This window comes from Balaenoptera borealis, assembly GCF_965194805.1.
Source record: "Balaenoptera borealis genome assembly, chromosome: 14".
Lineage (NCBI taxonomy): Eukaryota > Metazoa > Chordata > Mammalia > Artiodactyla > Balaenopteridae > Balaenoptera > Balaenoptera borealis.
The window spans coordinates 40,578,241-40,593,913 of record NC_138875.1 but is presented as its reverse complement, the minus strand read 5'-3'; the positions used below and the strand labels follow the sequence as shown (position 1 = coordinate 40,593,913).

Sequence of the window (15,673 nt, the reverse complement as noted above, 5' to 3'; positions counted from 1 at the left end):
CACGCGCATTACCTACTTAAAAAGCAGGTTGAAGTGGAGAAGGGTGCAAACTGGATCTGGAGGGTGAATGGAAGGTATCTCAATCCCAAAGTCTCCTTTGCATTGTCTTCTTTGTTTTACTTCCTTCTCTTCATCCCTTTTTTCCTTCAAGAGTCTGTGCTGAATTTCTGAAGTCCTCTGCTTTTGTACAGCCGCTGTGCAATAAACGCGAAGATGATTTTTGAGGAGCACTGGCTTAAAATACATTGACCTTTTTGTTCAGGTGACCAGGTGGCCTCTAGGAAATCAAGGGCTGCTGTATGACCGGAGCTGGATGGTTGTGAATCACAACGGTATTTGCCTGAGTCAGAAGCAGGAACCCCGGCTCTGCCTGATCCAGCCCTTCATTGACCTGCAGCAAAGGATCATGGTCATCAAAGCCCAAGGTCTGAAAACTGGGTTCATTTTTACAAAGCAGCTGTCAAGAGTAGCTTTTCTTCTCATAGGAAAGTAAAGTCATGTCTTTTCCTTTACCAAATATTAAAATAATCCAGAAGGAAGTGAAATGATGTCTAGAAGAGACAACGGAAAGTTTGTTCCTTTTGTGTTTTTGGGATTTCTTTGGGGGCAGATTTTTGGGAAGAGGTAAAGATCTGACAGTCCAATCAGAAAGTAAAGAGATATAGATATTGAAATTATATGTTGTCCTTTTACTTACATTCCTTTTAATTCCTTCACTCATCATATGTTCTGCAAGCTTTGATTCTTCCTTGTGGAGTTTTTTTTTTTTTTTGGCGGCGCGGCTTGCGGGGTCTTAGTTCCCAGACCAGGATCGAACCTGGGTGCTCAGCAATGAAAGCGTGGAGTCCTAACCACTGCACTGCCAGGGAATTCCCCCTTGTGGATTTTTATTAGGAACTAACACATATAAATTCATAGGCCAGCTCTGTCCAGTGGACCCTTATGTGATGATGGAAATGTTCAACATCTACATTGTCCAGTTTGGTAGCCACCAATCAGATGTGGCTACTGAGTGCATGAAATGTGACTAGCAGGACACTGGAACTACATTTTAATTTTATGTGAGTCTAATTAATTTAAATTACCATATGTGGCTAGTGGCTACAGTGTTGGACAGCACAAGTATAGAGAATACTATAATACGTACTTAGAGCATCCAGTTTTAACAAACCTTCACATTTGGCCACATTTGCTTCAATTTCTCCTCCTCCTCTCCCTACTCCTCCCCACTTCTCTTACCTCCTACTACCCCCCTCCTTTCTCCCTTCTCCGCTACCTCTTCCTCCTCCTCCTTCTTTTAAGACATAAAAACATTACAGATATAGCTGAAATTCCCTAGGTACTTCTCCTTGGTCTCATTCCTTCTCCTTCCACACTCCACCTACCATTTATAGAATATTCCAATTTCCCTCCTAACTTAGAGCTGTACTTTTGTGATATATCCCATTTCCATATATTCAATGATTATGTTTCTTGGCTGTAGGTGTTCTATTCTGTTCCAGTGGTTTATTTTTTCTTGAACCAATAAGCCAATGTTAATAACTATAGAATGAATTTTGATATCTGGTAGGGCATGTCCTTCTACCTCATGCTTCCAGATTGTCTTGGCTATTCTTGGCCTTTTGTTCCCTCTATGAATTTTAACACATGCACAGATTTGTGTAGTCACTCCCATCATCAAGGTACAAAACAGTTCCATCACCCCAGAAAACTCCCTCATGCTATCCCTTTATAGTCTCTCTTCTCCCCACCCTTAACACCTGGCAATCAGAGATCTGTTCTCTATCACTATAGTTTTATTTTTTTGAGAATGTTATATAAATAGAATATACAATATGTGACCTTCTGACATTGGCTTCTTTCACTCGGCATGATGCCTTTAAGTCCCATCTAAGTTACTGCATGAATCGGTAGTTTATTCTTTTTTTTATTGTTGAGTAGTATTCCATTGTATGGCTATACTAGGGTGTGTTCATCCATTCATCTGTTAAAGGACATTTGGATTGTTTCCAGTTTTGAGCAATTATGAATAGAGCTGCTCTAAACATTCATGTGCAGGTTTTTGGTTGATCACAAGTTTTCATTTCTCTAGAATAAATACTAGGCGTTGATTGCTGAGTCATATGGTAAGGATATGTTTACCTTTAAAAGAAACTGCCAAACCATTTTCTAGAATGACTGTATCTTTTTTCTTTCCCACCAGCAATGTATGAGAGTTCCAGTTGTTCCACATTCTGTCAGCTTTTGGTATTGTCAGTATTTTTTGTTTTATTTATTTTAATAGGTGTGTAATGTCATCTCATCATGATTTTTTTTTTTTTTTTTTGGCCATACCATGTGGCTCGCGGGATCTCAGTTCCTTAACCAGGGATTGAACCCAGGCCACAACAGTCAAAGCCTGGAATCCTAACTACTAGGCCACCAGGGAACTCCCATCTCGTCATGATTTTAATTTTCATTTCCCTACTGGCTAATGATATTAAGCATCTTTTTATGTCCTTACTTGTTCTCTTTATATTCATTTTGACCTGTGGATTACAGAAGTGTGTTAATTTCTATGTATTTGGAGATGTTTCTGTTTTCATTCTGCTATTGATTTTCAGTTTAATTCCATTAAACTCTCCAAAAGAGAGAACATACTTTATAGATTTTAAATTCATTAAAGTTTGTTAAGGTTTGGTTTATGACCAAGGATATGATTTATTGCCGTGAGTGTTCCATATACACTTGAAAAGAATGTGTATCCTGTTTTTGGGTGGAGTGTTCTATAGATGTCAGTTCTATACCAGTTGGTTGATGGTATTGCTGTTTTTCTCTATACTTGCTGAATTTTTATGTACTCGCTACCAGTTCTGTTGATTACTGAAAGAAGTGTGCTGAAGTCCCCAACTGTAATTGTGGATTTGTCTATTTTTCCCTTAGTTCTCTTAGTTTTTGCTTCACTTAGTATTATTATGTCTCCTTGGTGAATTGTTCCCTAAGTAATGCTCCTCTTTATACATGGTCATTTTCTTTGTTCCAAAGTATGAAGTGTGAAATTCTTTGTCTGATATGAGTATAGCCATTCAGCTCTCTTTTGGTTAGTGTTTGCATGGTGTATCATTTTCCACCTTTTTATTTATTTCTTCTAGCTTTATCGATATTTATGTAACATCCCATAAAATGTATTCATTTAAAGTGTACCATTCAATGATATTTTTGGTATATTCACAAGGTTGTACAACCATCACCACAATCAATTTTAGAACATTTTCATCACCCTCAAAGAGAAACCCCATACATATTAGCAGTCACTCCCCATTCCCAACCTTATCCCCGGCTTCTGGCAACCACTAATCTACTATCTGTTTCTATGGAGTTGCCTATTCTGGATGTTTCATATAAATGGAAACAATATATGACTGGCTTCTTTCACTTAGTGTAATGTTTTTAAGGGTCATCCATATTGTTGAATAATATTCCATTGTATAGATATACCATATTTTTTTTATCCAGTCATCAGTTGATGTATATTTGGATTGTTTCCATTTGTGGTTATTATGAATAACGTTGCTGTGAACATTTATGTATAAATTTTTGTGTGGACATATGTTTTCAATTCTGTTGGATATATACCTAGGAGTGGAATTGCTGGGTCATATGGTAACTCTGTGTTTAGCAATTCCAAAGTGACTCCATCACCATTTTACATTCCCACCAGCAACATATGAAGCTTCCAATTTCTCCACATCTTCCCCAACACTTGTTATTTTCTGTTGTTGTTGTTTTTTTTAATAGCCATCCTAATGGGTGTGTAGCAGTACCTCACATGGTTTTGATTTGCATTTCCCTAATGACTAATGATATTGACCATCTTTTCATGTGTTTATTGTCCATGTGTATATTTTCTTCAGAAAAATATCTATTTAAATTCTTTGCTTACTTATTTTTTAATTATTGAGTTGTAAGAATTCTTTATATATTTGAATATGTCACTTTTTAGATCAGATTTGCAAATATTTTCTCCCATTGTGTAGACTTCCTTTTCATTTTCTTTATGGCTCCATTTTACATTTAATCTGCCTATATCATATTTGAAGTGAGTTTCTTGTATCCAGCATACAGTTGGCTCATGCTTTTTATCCATTCTGACATTCTCTATTATTTTCATTGGTGTGTACTACTGGATTTTGATTGCAAAATTACATATTTTGTAAGCATATTTTGATTGCAATATCATAAATTAATTTCAGGAGAATTTATATCATATAATATTGAGTCCTCTATATATAAATAGTATCTCTCTCCATGAAGATTTCTTTACTCCAAAATTTTAATAGTATTTTCCAGAAAATTTTTGCACATTTTTTGTTATATAATTGTTTATTTGAGTATTTTGAGCACTATATTTTTTTTCTATTAAATGTTTTAATTGGTTATTTTTATAGTTTAGAAACACTATTGACTTTCATATATCAGTGTTTTACCCAGTACTTTTTCTGAATTCCTGTTAGTTTTATTAGTTGGTCTGAAGATTTTCTCGCATGTTCTATATAAATAGGCATATCATCTTCTAATAATGACAGTTTCATATCTTCCTTTTCAATTTTTATCCACTCCTTCTTTTTTCTCTTTTCTTATTGCATAGAGAAGTGATGGAAAATATCCTTTTTTTATTACTGACTTGAAAAAAATGCTTCTAAAGTTTCAAAAATAAGAGTTGTATTTACTGTACATTTTTAATAGATTTGTTTTACCAGGCTAAAGTAGTTTTTTTTAATTTAGCCAAAAGTTTTATCATGACTAATAGTTCTTACTAAATGCTCTTTCTGCATCTGTTGGTTATATTTTTTCCCTATAGTCTATTAGTGTGATGTCTTAACATTAGTAGATTGTCTAGTACGGAACTATCCTTGCATTCTTGGAGAAAAGAAAAACACTATTTGGCAATGATTTTTTGATACATTAATGGATTTAGTTTGCTAAAATTTTATTGGTATTTTTGTACCTATTCTTATTAGTGAGATTGAGAAGTTATCTTCTTTAAAAAAATTTTTTTTTATTGAAGTATAGTTGATTTACAATGTTGTTAGTTTCTGGTATAAGCAAAATGATTCAGTTATAAATATATATATATATATAGTATAGTATATATGTATAGTATATATATATATATACTTTTTCAGATTCTTTTCCATTATAGTTTGTTACAAGATACTGAATATAGTTCCCTATGCTATACAGTAGGACCTTGTTGTTTATGTATTTTATATATAATTGTTTGTATCTACTAATCTCAAACTCCTAATTTATCCCCCCCTTTAACCATAAGTTTGTTTTCTATGTCTGTGAGTCTGTTTCTGTTTTGTAAATAAGTTCATTTGTATCATTATTTAGATTCCACACATAAGTGATATTGTATGATATTTGTCTTTCTCTGTCTGACTTACTTCACTTAGTATGATAATCTCTAGGCCCATCCATGTTGCTGCAAATAGCATTATATCATTCTTTTTTTATGGCTGAGTAATATTGCATTGCATATATATACACCACATCTTCTTTATCCACTCATCTGTTGATGAACATTTAGGTTGCTTCCATGTCTTGGCTATTGTAAATAGTGCTGCAGTGAACGTTGGGGTGCATGTATCTTTTTGAATTATTGTTTTTTCTGGATATATTCCCAGGAGTGGGATTGCTGGATCATATGGTAATTCTATTTTTAGTTTTTTAAGGAACCTCCATAGTGGCTGCGCCAGTTTACATTCCCATCAACAGTGTAGGAGGTTTCCCTTTCCTCCACACCCTCTCCAGCATTTGTTATTTATAGATTTTTAAGTGATGGCCATTCTGACTGGTGTGAGGTGGTACCTCATTGTAGTTTTGATTTGCAATTCTCTAATAATTAATTGCTGTTGAGCATCTTTTCATGCACCTATTGCTGATCTGTGTGTCTTCTCTAGAGAAATGTCTATTTAGGTCTTCTGCCCATTTTTGACTGAGTTGTTTGCTTTTTTGTTATTGAGCTATATGAGCTGTTTGTATATTTTGGAAATGAAACCCTGTTGGTCACATCATTTGCAAATATTTTCTCCCAGTCTGTAGGTAGTTGTTTCATTTTGTTTATGGTTTCCTTTGCTGTGCAAAAGCTTGTAAGTTTGATTAGGTCCCATTTGTTTATTTTTGCTTTTATTTATATTGCCTTGGGAGACTGACTTATGAAAACATTGGTATGATTTATGTCAGAGAATGTTTTGCCTATGTTCTCTTCTAGGAGTTTTATGGTGTCATGTCTTATGCTTAAGTCTTTAAGCCATTTTGAGTTTATTTTTGTGTATGGTGTGAGGGTGTGTTCTAACATCATTAATTTACATGTGGCTGTCCAGCTTTCCCAACACCATTTGCTGAAGAGACTGTTTTTCTCCATTGTATATTCTTGCCTCCTTTGTTGAAGTTTAATTGACCGTAGGTGTGTGGGTTTACTTCTGGGCTCTTTATTCTGTTCCATTGATCCATATGTCTGTTTTGGTGTCAATGCCATGCTGTTTTGATTACTGTAGCTTTGTAGTATTGTCTGAAGTCTGGGAGGGTTATGTCTCCAGCTTTGTTCTTTTTTTAAAAAAATCAATTAATTAATTTATTTATTTATTTATTTATTTATTTTTGGCTGTGTTGGGTCTTTGTTGCTGTGCACAGGCTTTTCTCTAGTCGTAGCGAGCAGGGGCTACTCTTTGTTGCAGTGTGTGGGCCTCTCATTGCGGTGGCTTCTCTTGTTGTGGAGCACGGGCTCTAGGTGTGCGGGATTCAGTAGTTGTGGCACGCGGGCTCAGTAATTGTGGCTCACAGGCTCCAGAGTGCAGGCTCAGCAGCTGTGGCACATGGGCTCAGTTGCTCTGTGGCATGTGGCATCTTCCTGGACCAAGGATCAAACCCATGTCCCCTGCATTGGCAATGGGATTCCTAACCACTGCATCACAAGGGAAGTCCCTCCAGCTTTGTTCTTTTTCCTCAGAATTTCTTTGGCAATTCTGGGTCTTTTGTGGTTCCATATAAATTTTAGGATTATTTGTTCTAGTTTTGTGAAAAATGTCATGGGTAATTTGATGGGGATCGTATTACATCTTTAGATTACTTTGGGTAGTATGGCCATTTTAACAATATTAATTCTTCCAATTCAAGAGCATGGGATATCTTTCCATTTCTTTGAATTGAGATGTTACCCTCTTTTATTATACTTTTCTTGTTTAAGTTTGGATACCCAGGATATTAACATACAAAAAGAGTTGAATGGGTTACTCTTCTTTCTATTCTCTGAAGAATAAAAATGTATATCATGACTAAATAGGATTTATCCCAGAATATAAGGAATAAGAGAGAGAGAAAACAAATACCCACATATCTTCCACTCCAAATCAGCAGCACTTTGTGAGGTGGTGTGGTATATCAGATGTTCTGCTCACTTGTAGGAACTTCCAGCACTGTGGGTGGAGGAAGGGCATCCTTTGCAGGACATGTATGGTAGGACAAACTTTTGGCCCTAAATAATAAACATTAAAACAAAGCATTATAATTGTTTTATGTAAATGACTTGTCACTCCAAAAGATTTCAGGTATCTTGAGTCCAGAGGTTGGAATCTTTTATTTCTCTGTATCTCTGAGCTGTACGAGCACAGGGCTTAGTATATCCGGAATGAACTCAATCCCCATGAACTTTGTTGGGGGCGGCCCTTGAGCTCAATCCATATGGGGACCCCAGATTAGGTTGCCTGTTTAACAAGAGGCCTGCGATGACCTTTATAAGCCAGCTGAGCGCCATATTTATGATTATATATGATTTGTGCAGAGTCTTGGGTAAGGGTAGAAAGAGGCTGAGCGCAGGCCTCCTGCTGGCAGCCCGGGGGTGCATTTCCGCCGTGCACTTGTACACGTGCTGTCCCCCTGCTGTGGTTACTTCCTCATAACCAGTGTTCCAGGACTCACTTTACCGTTCTCCCCTGTGGGTGCACACCTGGTGCAATCCCATCCTCCCATGAACAGCCTTTTGACACAGCAGCATCTCTAATCACTCAGCACAGCACTCTCCAAACTTCTGGAGCTCTCTGGATGAGGCCTCTTCTGGCCTTCCCCACACAGGGACAGGAGTGTGGAACTGGTCGTGCTTGCATAAGATGGACAAGCAGGGGACAGAGCTGATGAAATACCTCTTACGCATATTGTTACTTCTCTGTCTTTGTTGTGGTGAAAGGCTTGTCGTGATTGGCGTGGGTCTGGGTAGCAGTCATGATCTGAAGCTCGTGAGTAGGAATGGATGTACCCGTTTGCTGTGCTGTGTGTGATGAAGCAGGACCAGCATGAGCAGGGATACAGGTGTGCTTGATGTGTGCTTGCTGGGGGCAGGTTGGGTCATGCCGGTGAGCAGTGTGACTGGCGGCCATGCTGAGAGGGTGCAGGGCGCGGGTGGGCCACACAGGAGGAGTCCACAGAGCAGGAGCCGCCACAAGTTCCGCTCAGGTGTCTTGGCTTCATGCAGTTCCCTATATTTTTAATGACTCATGAAGGATGAGAAGGAGTGCAGAGTGGCAGAGGCCCTCAGCCGTTCCAGCCTTTAGCAAAAAAGGTCTTTCACTCATCAGTGGCCATGGATCAGTTTCCTCTAGTTTCTTCCACATATTTTATTCTAAATCTATTGAAAGAATGAATACCACTTTAGCTGAGTGCTGGGTATATGAGTGTTTATTATTTTTTAGACCACTATGTATATATGTTAAACACTCCTTTGCATGTATGATGTATGTAACAATTTTTTAGAGAAGAATGGCTTCCCAACCCCACTGACATACTGACTTGGGTTTTTTTTTCTTGGTGATAATGGTGATTGATGCAGGAATCCAATCTGATGCTGATTCCTAGGGGCTACCGAGAATTGACACTATGCTGACATCCTTACGGAGTGAGCCTTCATGTCTGCCTGCCTATTTCTAAAGGATCTAAGGTAGCTTAGTGAGCAATGATGTCAGGATGTGGAGTCATGCAGAGGTAGAGAAAGCTTTCAGAGGAATTTGTAGTATTCCAGGGACTGTGGATGTGACTGCCCCAGTGCAGAGGCTTCCATGACAAAGCTGCTCAATGCACACGCTGTTGGTGGTACCAATAATGATGAAGAGAATCTCTGTGTTATAAAGAGCTTTCCAAGACTCAGCCACTTACTTGATTCAACCAATTTCCAGGGTCATTAAAATTCTTGTATATTTCAGGATAATGGACTTTTTTGGGACATACTTGGTTTTTTTTCCATGATGATAAATTTGTCTCTAACCTTTATTCGATAGGGATGGAGCCTATAGCGGTGCCACTTGAGGAGAACAGCAAACCGGCTCAGATTTGCCAAAGCAAGGTCTGTGCGGACAGGTGAGGCTGCAGCAGGTGAAACTCGCAGGTCTAGCTGCAGGGCGGCTCAGAGGGGGGGAGAGAGCAATGCCCTGTGCCATCAGTCCTCGGCTGCATCCTCTGTCCAGTCTGCTGCCGCTTCCCCCTCGCACACTCCACTCCCACCACGCTGGCTCCTAGCTCTTCTTCACACCTACTAAGCATGTTCCCTCCTTAGGACTTTGCACTTGCTGTTCCCTCTGCCTGGAATGCTCTTTCTCTGTTTACACCCCCGCAGGGTTCACTTCCTCACCTCCATGGGGTCTCTGCTGAAAAGCCTCCTTCTCAGAGGGGCCACCTGACCTCCCCTAGGAGCCAGCCCCTCCCTCTCCACTTGCTCTGCTGAATTCTTCTCCTTCTCATTAATCTTTTCCCCAACATATACGTGCAGTCCCTCCTGCTAGAATGCCGACCCCGAGAGAGCAGGACTGTCTGTGTTGCTTCCTGCAGACCCTGGAACAGTGTGGTGTGGAGGGAGGTGAGGTGAGGCAGGGGACAGTTTGGAGGAGGCATGGTGGAGCTCAGAGGGGTGGCCGCAGGGGAGTGGAGAGTCAAGGGACCCGATTCACAGCTTGAAAAGATTGGCTGGTGGGTGTAGAAACGTTGGAAGACGGTAAAGGTGCAAGTGGGAAGGCCAGCTGAGCATCTGTGTTAGTAACACACGTGAGATGAGATGGAGGCTTGGATCAGGGTCAGAGAGAAAATCAGGTGGGCGTCAGATATAATATATTCTGGGGGTAGAATAACCTGAACTCGCCGATGAATTGGATGTGGAAGCTGAGGGGGGTGTCAAGGTGTCCCTCAGGTTGTAGAACTTTCAGGTGATAATTCAACAATTATATTCCATATAGTTGTGGATTATTACCTACTCTGAGTTGTTGATGATAAATCATCTGCTAAATTCTAGGAAACGTAGAAAATGAGGTTGAGTGTTATAGGATTTCATTTTATTTCTTGATCGTAAATATTTACAAATCAATTTATTGAATACATCAAATTTCTGCATCCCTTTTAGCCTAAATCTAATTTCAACCTGAAAACATGTGGAATACAAATTTTCTGATTGTGGGCCTCTATCTGATGGGTTCCCAGCGCATCTAATACCCCAACTAGTTTACCCCCCCAAATACTAAAATGGTTAACTCTAACAGTTCAGTAGGGATTTATATACAGTAGAAGTCTTTTAAAATGCTAATTGCCTATTAGTTAACACAATAAAGTAGTTGGTGGGTATGTTTGTGCTCAGTAGTTGGTGATATGCATAATACTGGGTCAGAGTACATTTCCTTCTGCACTGCAAACAAGTAAGTCATGAAATGATATGTCAAATACTCAAGCTACATCCAAATTGGACTCAAGTTGTTAGTGCCCCAGGTCACGCTGGGAGGATGAAGGGCTATGTGCTCAGGAAAGGTGGGAAGGTGACAGTGTGAAGACCGTGCTCTATACAATTGAGCATCATGGGCCCTGGCCCGTCCTGGAGTCCAAGGGGTGAGCACACTCTGCATCCTCTTGCTAGTTCTTGTGCAGATTTAAACACTCATCATAGCACATTTTCAATTAGGGCAATGAATTTTGGGTAAACATTTCTGCATGTCACTATAACAAATCTTCTCACAGAGAGAAATATAGCCATCTAGGGGTACCTGCAATTATTTATCAGGCTCTTCCCTGGTTGTAGATTTCATTTAGCTGCATCTGAGAGGAATGGCGTTTTCTGGTTAATAAAGCTTTTCGATAGCTAGAGGTCAGGCTTCTTATACTCAGAACCACAAGTACTCAATATAATGAAAAATGGACTTAGGTGCATCTCTCAAATCACCAGAGAGAATGTCTACAAAGCAAGGTTTCATTCTTCCCTTTCCTTTCTAGATCCTCAAGGCAACTATTTTTCCCAGTAAAAATTAAGGATAAGTTTTCAATAATATCTATCTTGTAATCCCAATGTAAGTTATTAGCAATTTTGCATTATTAGTTCTGGTGATGTGTAGATTATAATTTTTTAAAAATTTAAAATTCTATTTAAAAATTCTAGAAGTTTGAAGAGTTTTAAAAAACCAGATCAAAAAATGTACTTATATCGGTGACTTATGGCCGTAGTGTTCTTTTCAGAAACCAAACACGTCAGTCCCTACAGCGTGGCCGTGAGAGAAGATATTCCAGTCAGGCCTATAGTAAAAAAACCAGGACACGGGTCTGGGTTCCAGAGCTTCTTAAAGCAAAATAATGCTCTGGAAGCTCTTAAATTCCAAGCTTTGTGGTTCTCAGTGGCTGTACATAATATAAACAAAGTCTTTCAAGAGAAATTTCTAAAGCTTTTAATTTGATCTGAAAGCTTTGCATAAGCTCCAGATCCCAGGCCTTCCCGTGCCTTGGAAATCTCATTGTGACTTCCTAAGCACACTTGTCACTTTAGATTTCTGTCTTGTTGGGGGCTTCATGTTTTTATATTATATATTATATTATATTATATTAATTATATAATATTATATTACATAACTTTTTGCTATTTCAATTATTTAAAGGAATACTATATAACATCTTTCCTTTTTTTTTTTTTCTGCCAGGGTAAATACTTATGATTGTGGAGAAAAAATTTCAAGCTGGTTGTCAAAGTTTTTTGGCCGTCCATGTCATTTGATCAAACAAAGTTCAGACTTTCAAAGAAATGCAAGGAAGAAACGAGGCAAAGGTATCACATTTCGGATTGCTTCTTAGGGGACAGGCACTTGGGTTTACCCTTGCAGACGCGAAAATAGGCCCACAAAATGGATTGACAGGGCAACGTGCTCACGAACAGAAAGTAGGGGTGGTCAGCCTCTGGCAGAAAGGTGCTGTGGTGGCCCCCAGGTCAGCAGGACCCATGTGTGGTCTCCAGGATGAGCCCGAGGAGGCCGAGGGGGCTTGCAGCCTCTGCTCAGGCTCTCTGCCTCAGTTTAGAAGCACAATTAAGTTTTGTTAAAGAAAAACATTGGTAGCTTGCTGTATCCTAAGAAAATCTGGATTTCTAGTCTTGGCCCTGACACCAAGTAGTTGTTGAGACCTTGGCAAATCCTTGAACCTCATGGTGTTGAACTTCTGTAGAACTCAACTACTTAGATTTAAGGGTTTTGACAGTTTTTCCTGCCATAAGCTGTTGTGAGTGTAAAATGAGACAGCAGAGAAGAAAGTACTTTGAGCTAACAGTACCATATAGGAAGATGGAGTTTTCAGGTGTCTGCTCAAATGTCGCCTTCTCGGGAGAGCCTTGCCTGGCTGCCCTCCTTAGAACCAGGGCCCCTACCTGAACCTTCAGCTCATTCCCTGTTTTATTTTTCTCTGTGGCACTTTTCACATCCTATAGGCCATGCATTTGACTCAGTTATCCTGTTTATGTTCTGTCTTCCCTCTGTTAGATCATAAGCTCTGTGAGGGAGGGATTTTTCTCTGCTTTGTTCAGGGTTTAGAACAGACCTGGCACATAGTAGTTGCTCAGTAAATACCAGATGAATAAATGAATGGACTGGAGAGTTGCCACATTACTGGTTTGTGCAGGAATGACCTGGCTTAGTCACTAGCTCCCTGGGAGACTGGCTTGTAAATCTACACCTGGAGTGAGTCATGGAGGGCTTCAGGGAAGAGATGAGTTTGAAGCTGCATCTTAACAGGAGAGTAGAAGTGTTCCAGGCAGAGAGAGGCAAGAAGATTACTGAGGAGCAGCATGGCAGAGCTTGGCATTTCATGGGTTCAGAGAAGGGTTTAGGAGGGTCAGACATGGGTAGGGGAGTGATGGGGCAGAGCTGGGGAGAAGAGATGAATGTGCTGCTGAGGAGTAAGTAAGCACTGTCTTCAGGTTGAAGAACTGACGAATTCTACCCTGGGGAGTTTCATGATGCAGCTTGCATTAGAAAGACACCCCTGGTGAGGTGTGGAGGCTGCAAGGGAGAGGGAAATGAAGGAAGCAAAGAGGCCAGGCAGGAGGCGGCAGTGACTGTCCTAGTGGGAGATGGGGCCTGGGTAGGCAAAGGTGGGAGCAGAGTGAATCTGTTGGCTGCTCGATACAGAATCAGGAGTGTCAGCTTGTGAATATTATACTTCAAGGTTGCCATTTATGGTGGAGAGGTCTCTGATGGTCTAGGTCTAGGCCTTTGAACATTTTTGTGTTGGTACACCTTAGAAGAAATTTTTTAAAGCTACACTACCTCTTTACGTTGTCACCTAAATTAAAAAAAAAAAAAAAGTTGCAAAGGATGTGATTTCCAGCATATTGCAAATATACAGGCTTACTTTGGAGATATTGAGGGTTCGGTTCCAGACCATTACAATCAAGCAAGTCACACAAATTTTTTGGTTTCCCAGTGCGTATAAAAGTTATGTTTACACTCTATTGTAATCTATTAAGTATGTAATAGCATTATGTCTAAAAATCAGTGTGCATAACTTAATTAAAAATACTTTCTTGCTAAAAAACTCTAACCATCATCTGAGCCTTTAGCAAGTCATAGTAACATCAAAGATCGCTGATCACAGATCACCATAACAAATATAATAATGAAAAAGTTTGAAATATTGTGAGAACTACCAAAATGCAACACAGAGATATGAAGTGAGCAAATGCAGTTGGAACAATGGTGCAATAGACTTGCTCAATGCAGGGTTGCCACAAACATTCAATTTGTAAAAATCTTAATACCGGTGAGGTAATACGTGCGAGGCACGATAAAGTGAAATGCAATAAAGCAACGTACACCTGTAGTCATTTAAAATTAAAACTTGTACATTGCCCTTTTAAATATAAGCCAGTGGAGTCTCGATACCATAGTGATTTGAGTCTTATGAGTATTAATTTAAAAATATGTGTATAAACAAACTGTTTTTTAATGTACAGAAATTTTCTTTCTTTCATTTTCTTTCTTCAACTTGTATTTCCATTCCACTTCCTTGAAGGAATTTTATCTTAGTGTTATATATTTTATGCTTGAAAATCTTTCCTTGATCACCCTATCATATTTATCTGAAACTAAAATTATATATAAATTGAAATGTATAAAAGTTTTTAAAGTTTCCTGTGATTGTAGAGTCTCAGTGTTAGGAAATTTTTCCTAGGTTGAGTTCTTATCATAGTTTTTAATAGTACACAGTTGATCAAAGCAACAAAAGTATATTATAAATTTCAAAAAATAGTTATTAAACATAAAGAGAAAAAAATAGTGGAAAAGGAATCTCTTAATGAGATGGCTGGCCACCTGTGATTAATTCCCATGTCCATGAATGACTGTCACCTATGATCAGAATAGCTGGTGTTCAGCACTGGTTCTCTTCTGAAGAATCTTATTTAAGTCAATAAAGAGCTGGGGATGAAGGTGTTGGTTAACGTGCTGTCACTCAAACCTTTCTTCTGAGGCACAGGGATCTAACATCAAGATGACTTTAATCATCTGTCACTTGACAACTTAATTAGTTCCGGCAGTTTTGTGGTTAGCAAAGAATTGGAACCCATCTGACCTACAGGAGGATCAGTCACCCAAGCCTGAGAGACTTTTATTTTCTCAGCACAGACCCCAGGGTTTTGAACTGGTCTTTTGTTTTCCACCCTGGAGATTTTTAGCCCCCAGGGGCAATGTGCCATAGGAGAAGTGTGGCCTTTGCCCTGTGAAGGGTGAGAAGGGCCTTTTGTGGAAGGGCCTGGGATTGCACCTCACTGCTCTGACAGAGCCATTTTAGCAAAGAAGACATGGAAGTAGAGAATCTGTAAGCGATTCTCTTGGAAGTGTTCATTCTCGGGTACTCTGGGGTCCACAGGCCTAGTTCAGAGACAGCTCACTAGGTTTAGGCCCGCCAAGCCTTTATTATCAACATCTTGTATAAAGACAGCTATGGCATGCCCAAAAAGTGGGAGCTGGAAGCTGGGTGATGGGCTGCAGTAGTTCTGGAGGCCCTTGATATTTTCTTCCACTCTTTTTTTTTTTTTTCTTTTCAGTAGTTTTAAAACTTGTATTATTTATTTCTAAAGTCAATATTACACACTTGCCCAAGGGCAGAACCCAGCTTCTCCCTGACTAGATTCACTGACCAGATTCAGAAGATCTCACCGGGCCTGTGACCCTCATCAAGGTCCTTCTTCTTGCTTGGGGAAGGGCCCCCCGCCCACTTCCCCACCTCCACCCTGCAGCCTCATCTCTCCTCCTCTAAGTGCTGCCTCCAAGTTTCCTTTGCTGGAACAATTTAACTTCAGCATTTTATTATTTTTTTCCAGATTATCAACACAATATTCTAGGAGCTTATG

At 39.4% G+C, this 15,673-nt stretch overlaps 1 protein-coding gene across 6 annotated transcripts in view; it reads left to right on the top strand.

Annotated features, from left to right (window-relative positions):
* The window catches only part of MOCOS (molybdenum cofactor sulfurase), a 62,297-nt gene that overhangs the window by 27,621 nt on the left and 19,003 nt on the right, over nucleotides 1-15,673 (top strand). For all 6 annotated transcript variants that reach the window (XR_014234182.1, XR_014234183.1, XM_082354229.1 and 3 more), the window contains 3 exons: nucleotides 263-425; nucleotides 9,312-9,390; nucleotides 11,976-12,100. Coding sequence is in view for 4 of the 6 variants with exons in the window: in XM_082354229.1 (XP_082210355.1) it covers nucleotides 263-425; nucleotides 9,312-9,390; nucleotides 11,976-12,100 (367 nt within the window). In the remaining 2 variants the exon portion in view is untranslated. The remainder of the gene's footprint in view (nucleotides 1-262; nucleotides 426-9,311; nucleotides 9,391-11,975; nucleotides 12,101-15,673) is intronic.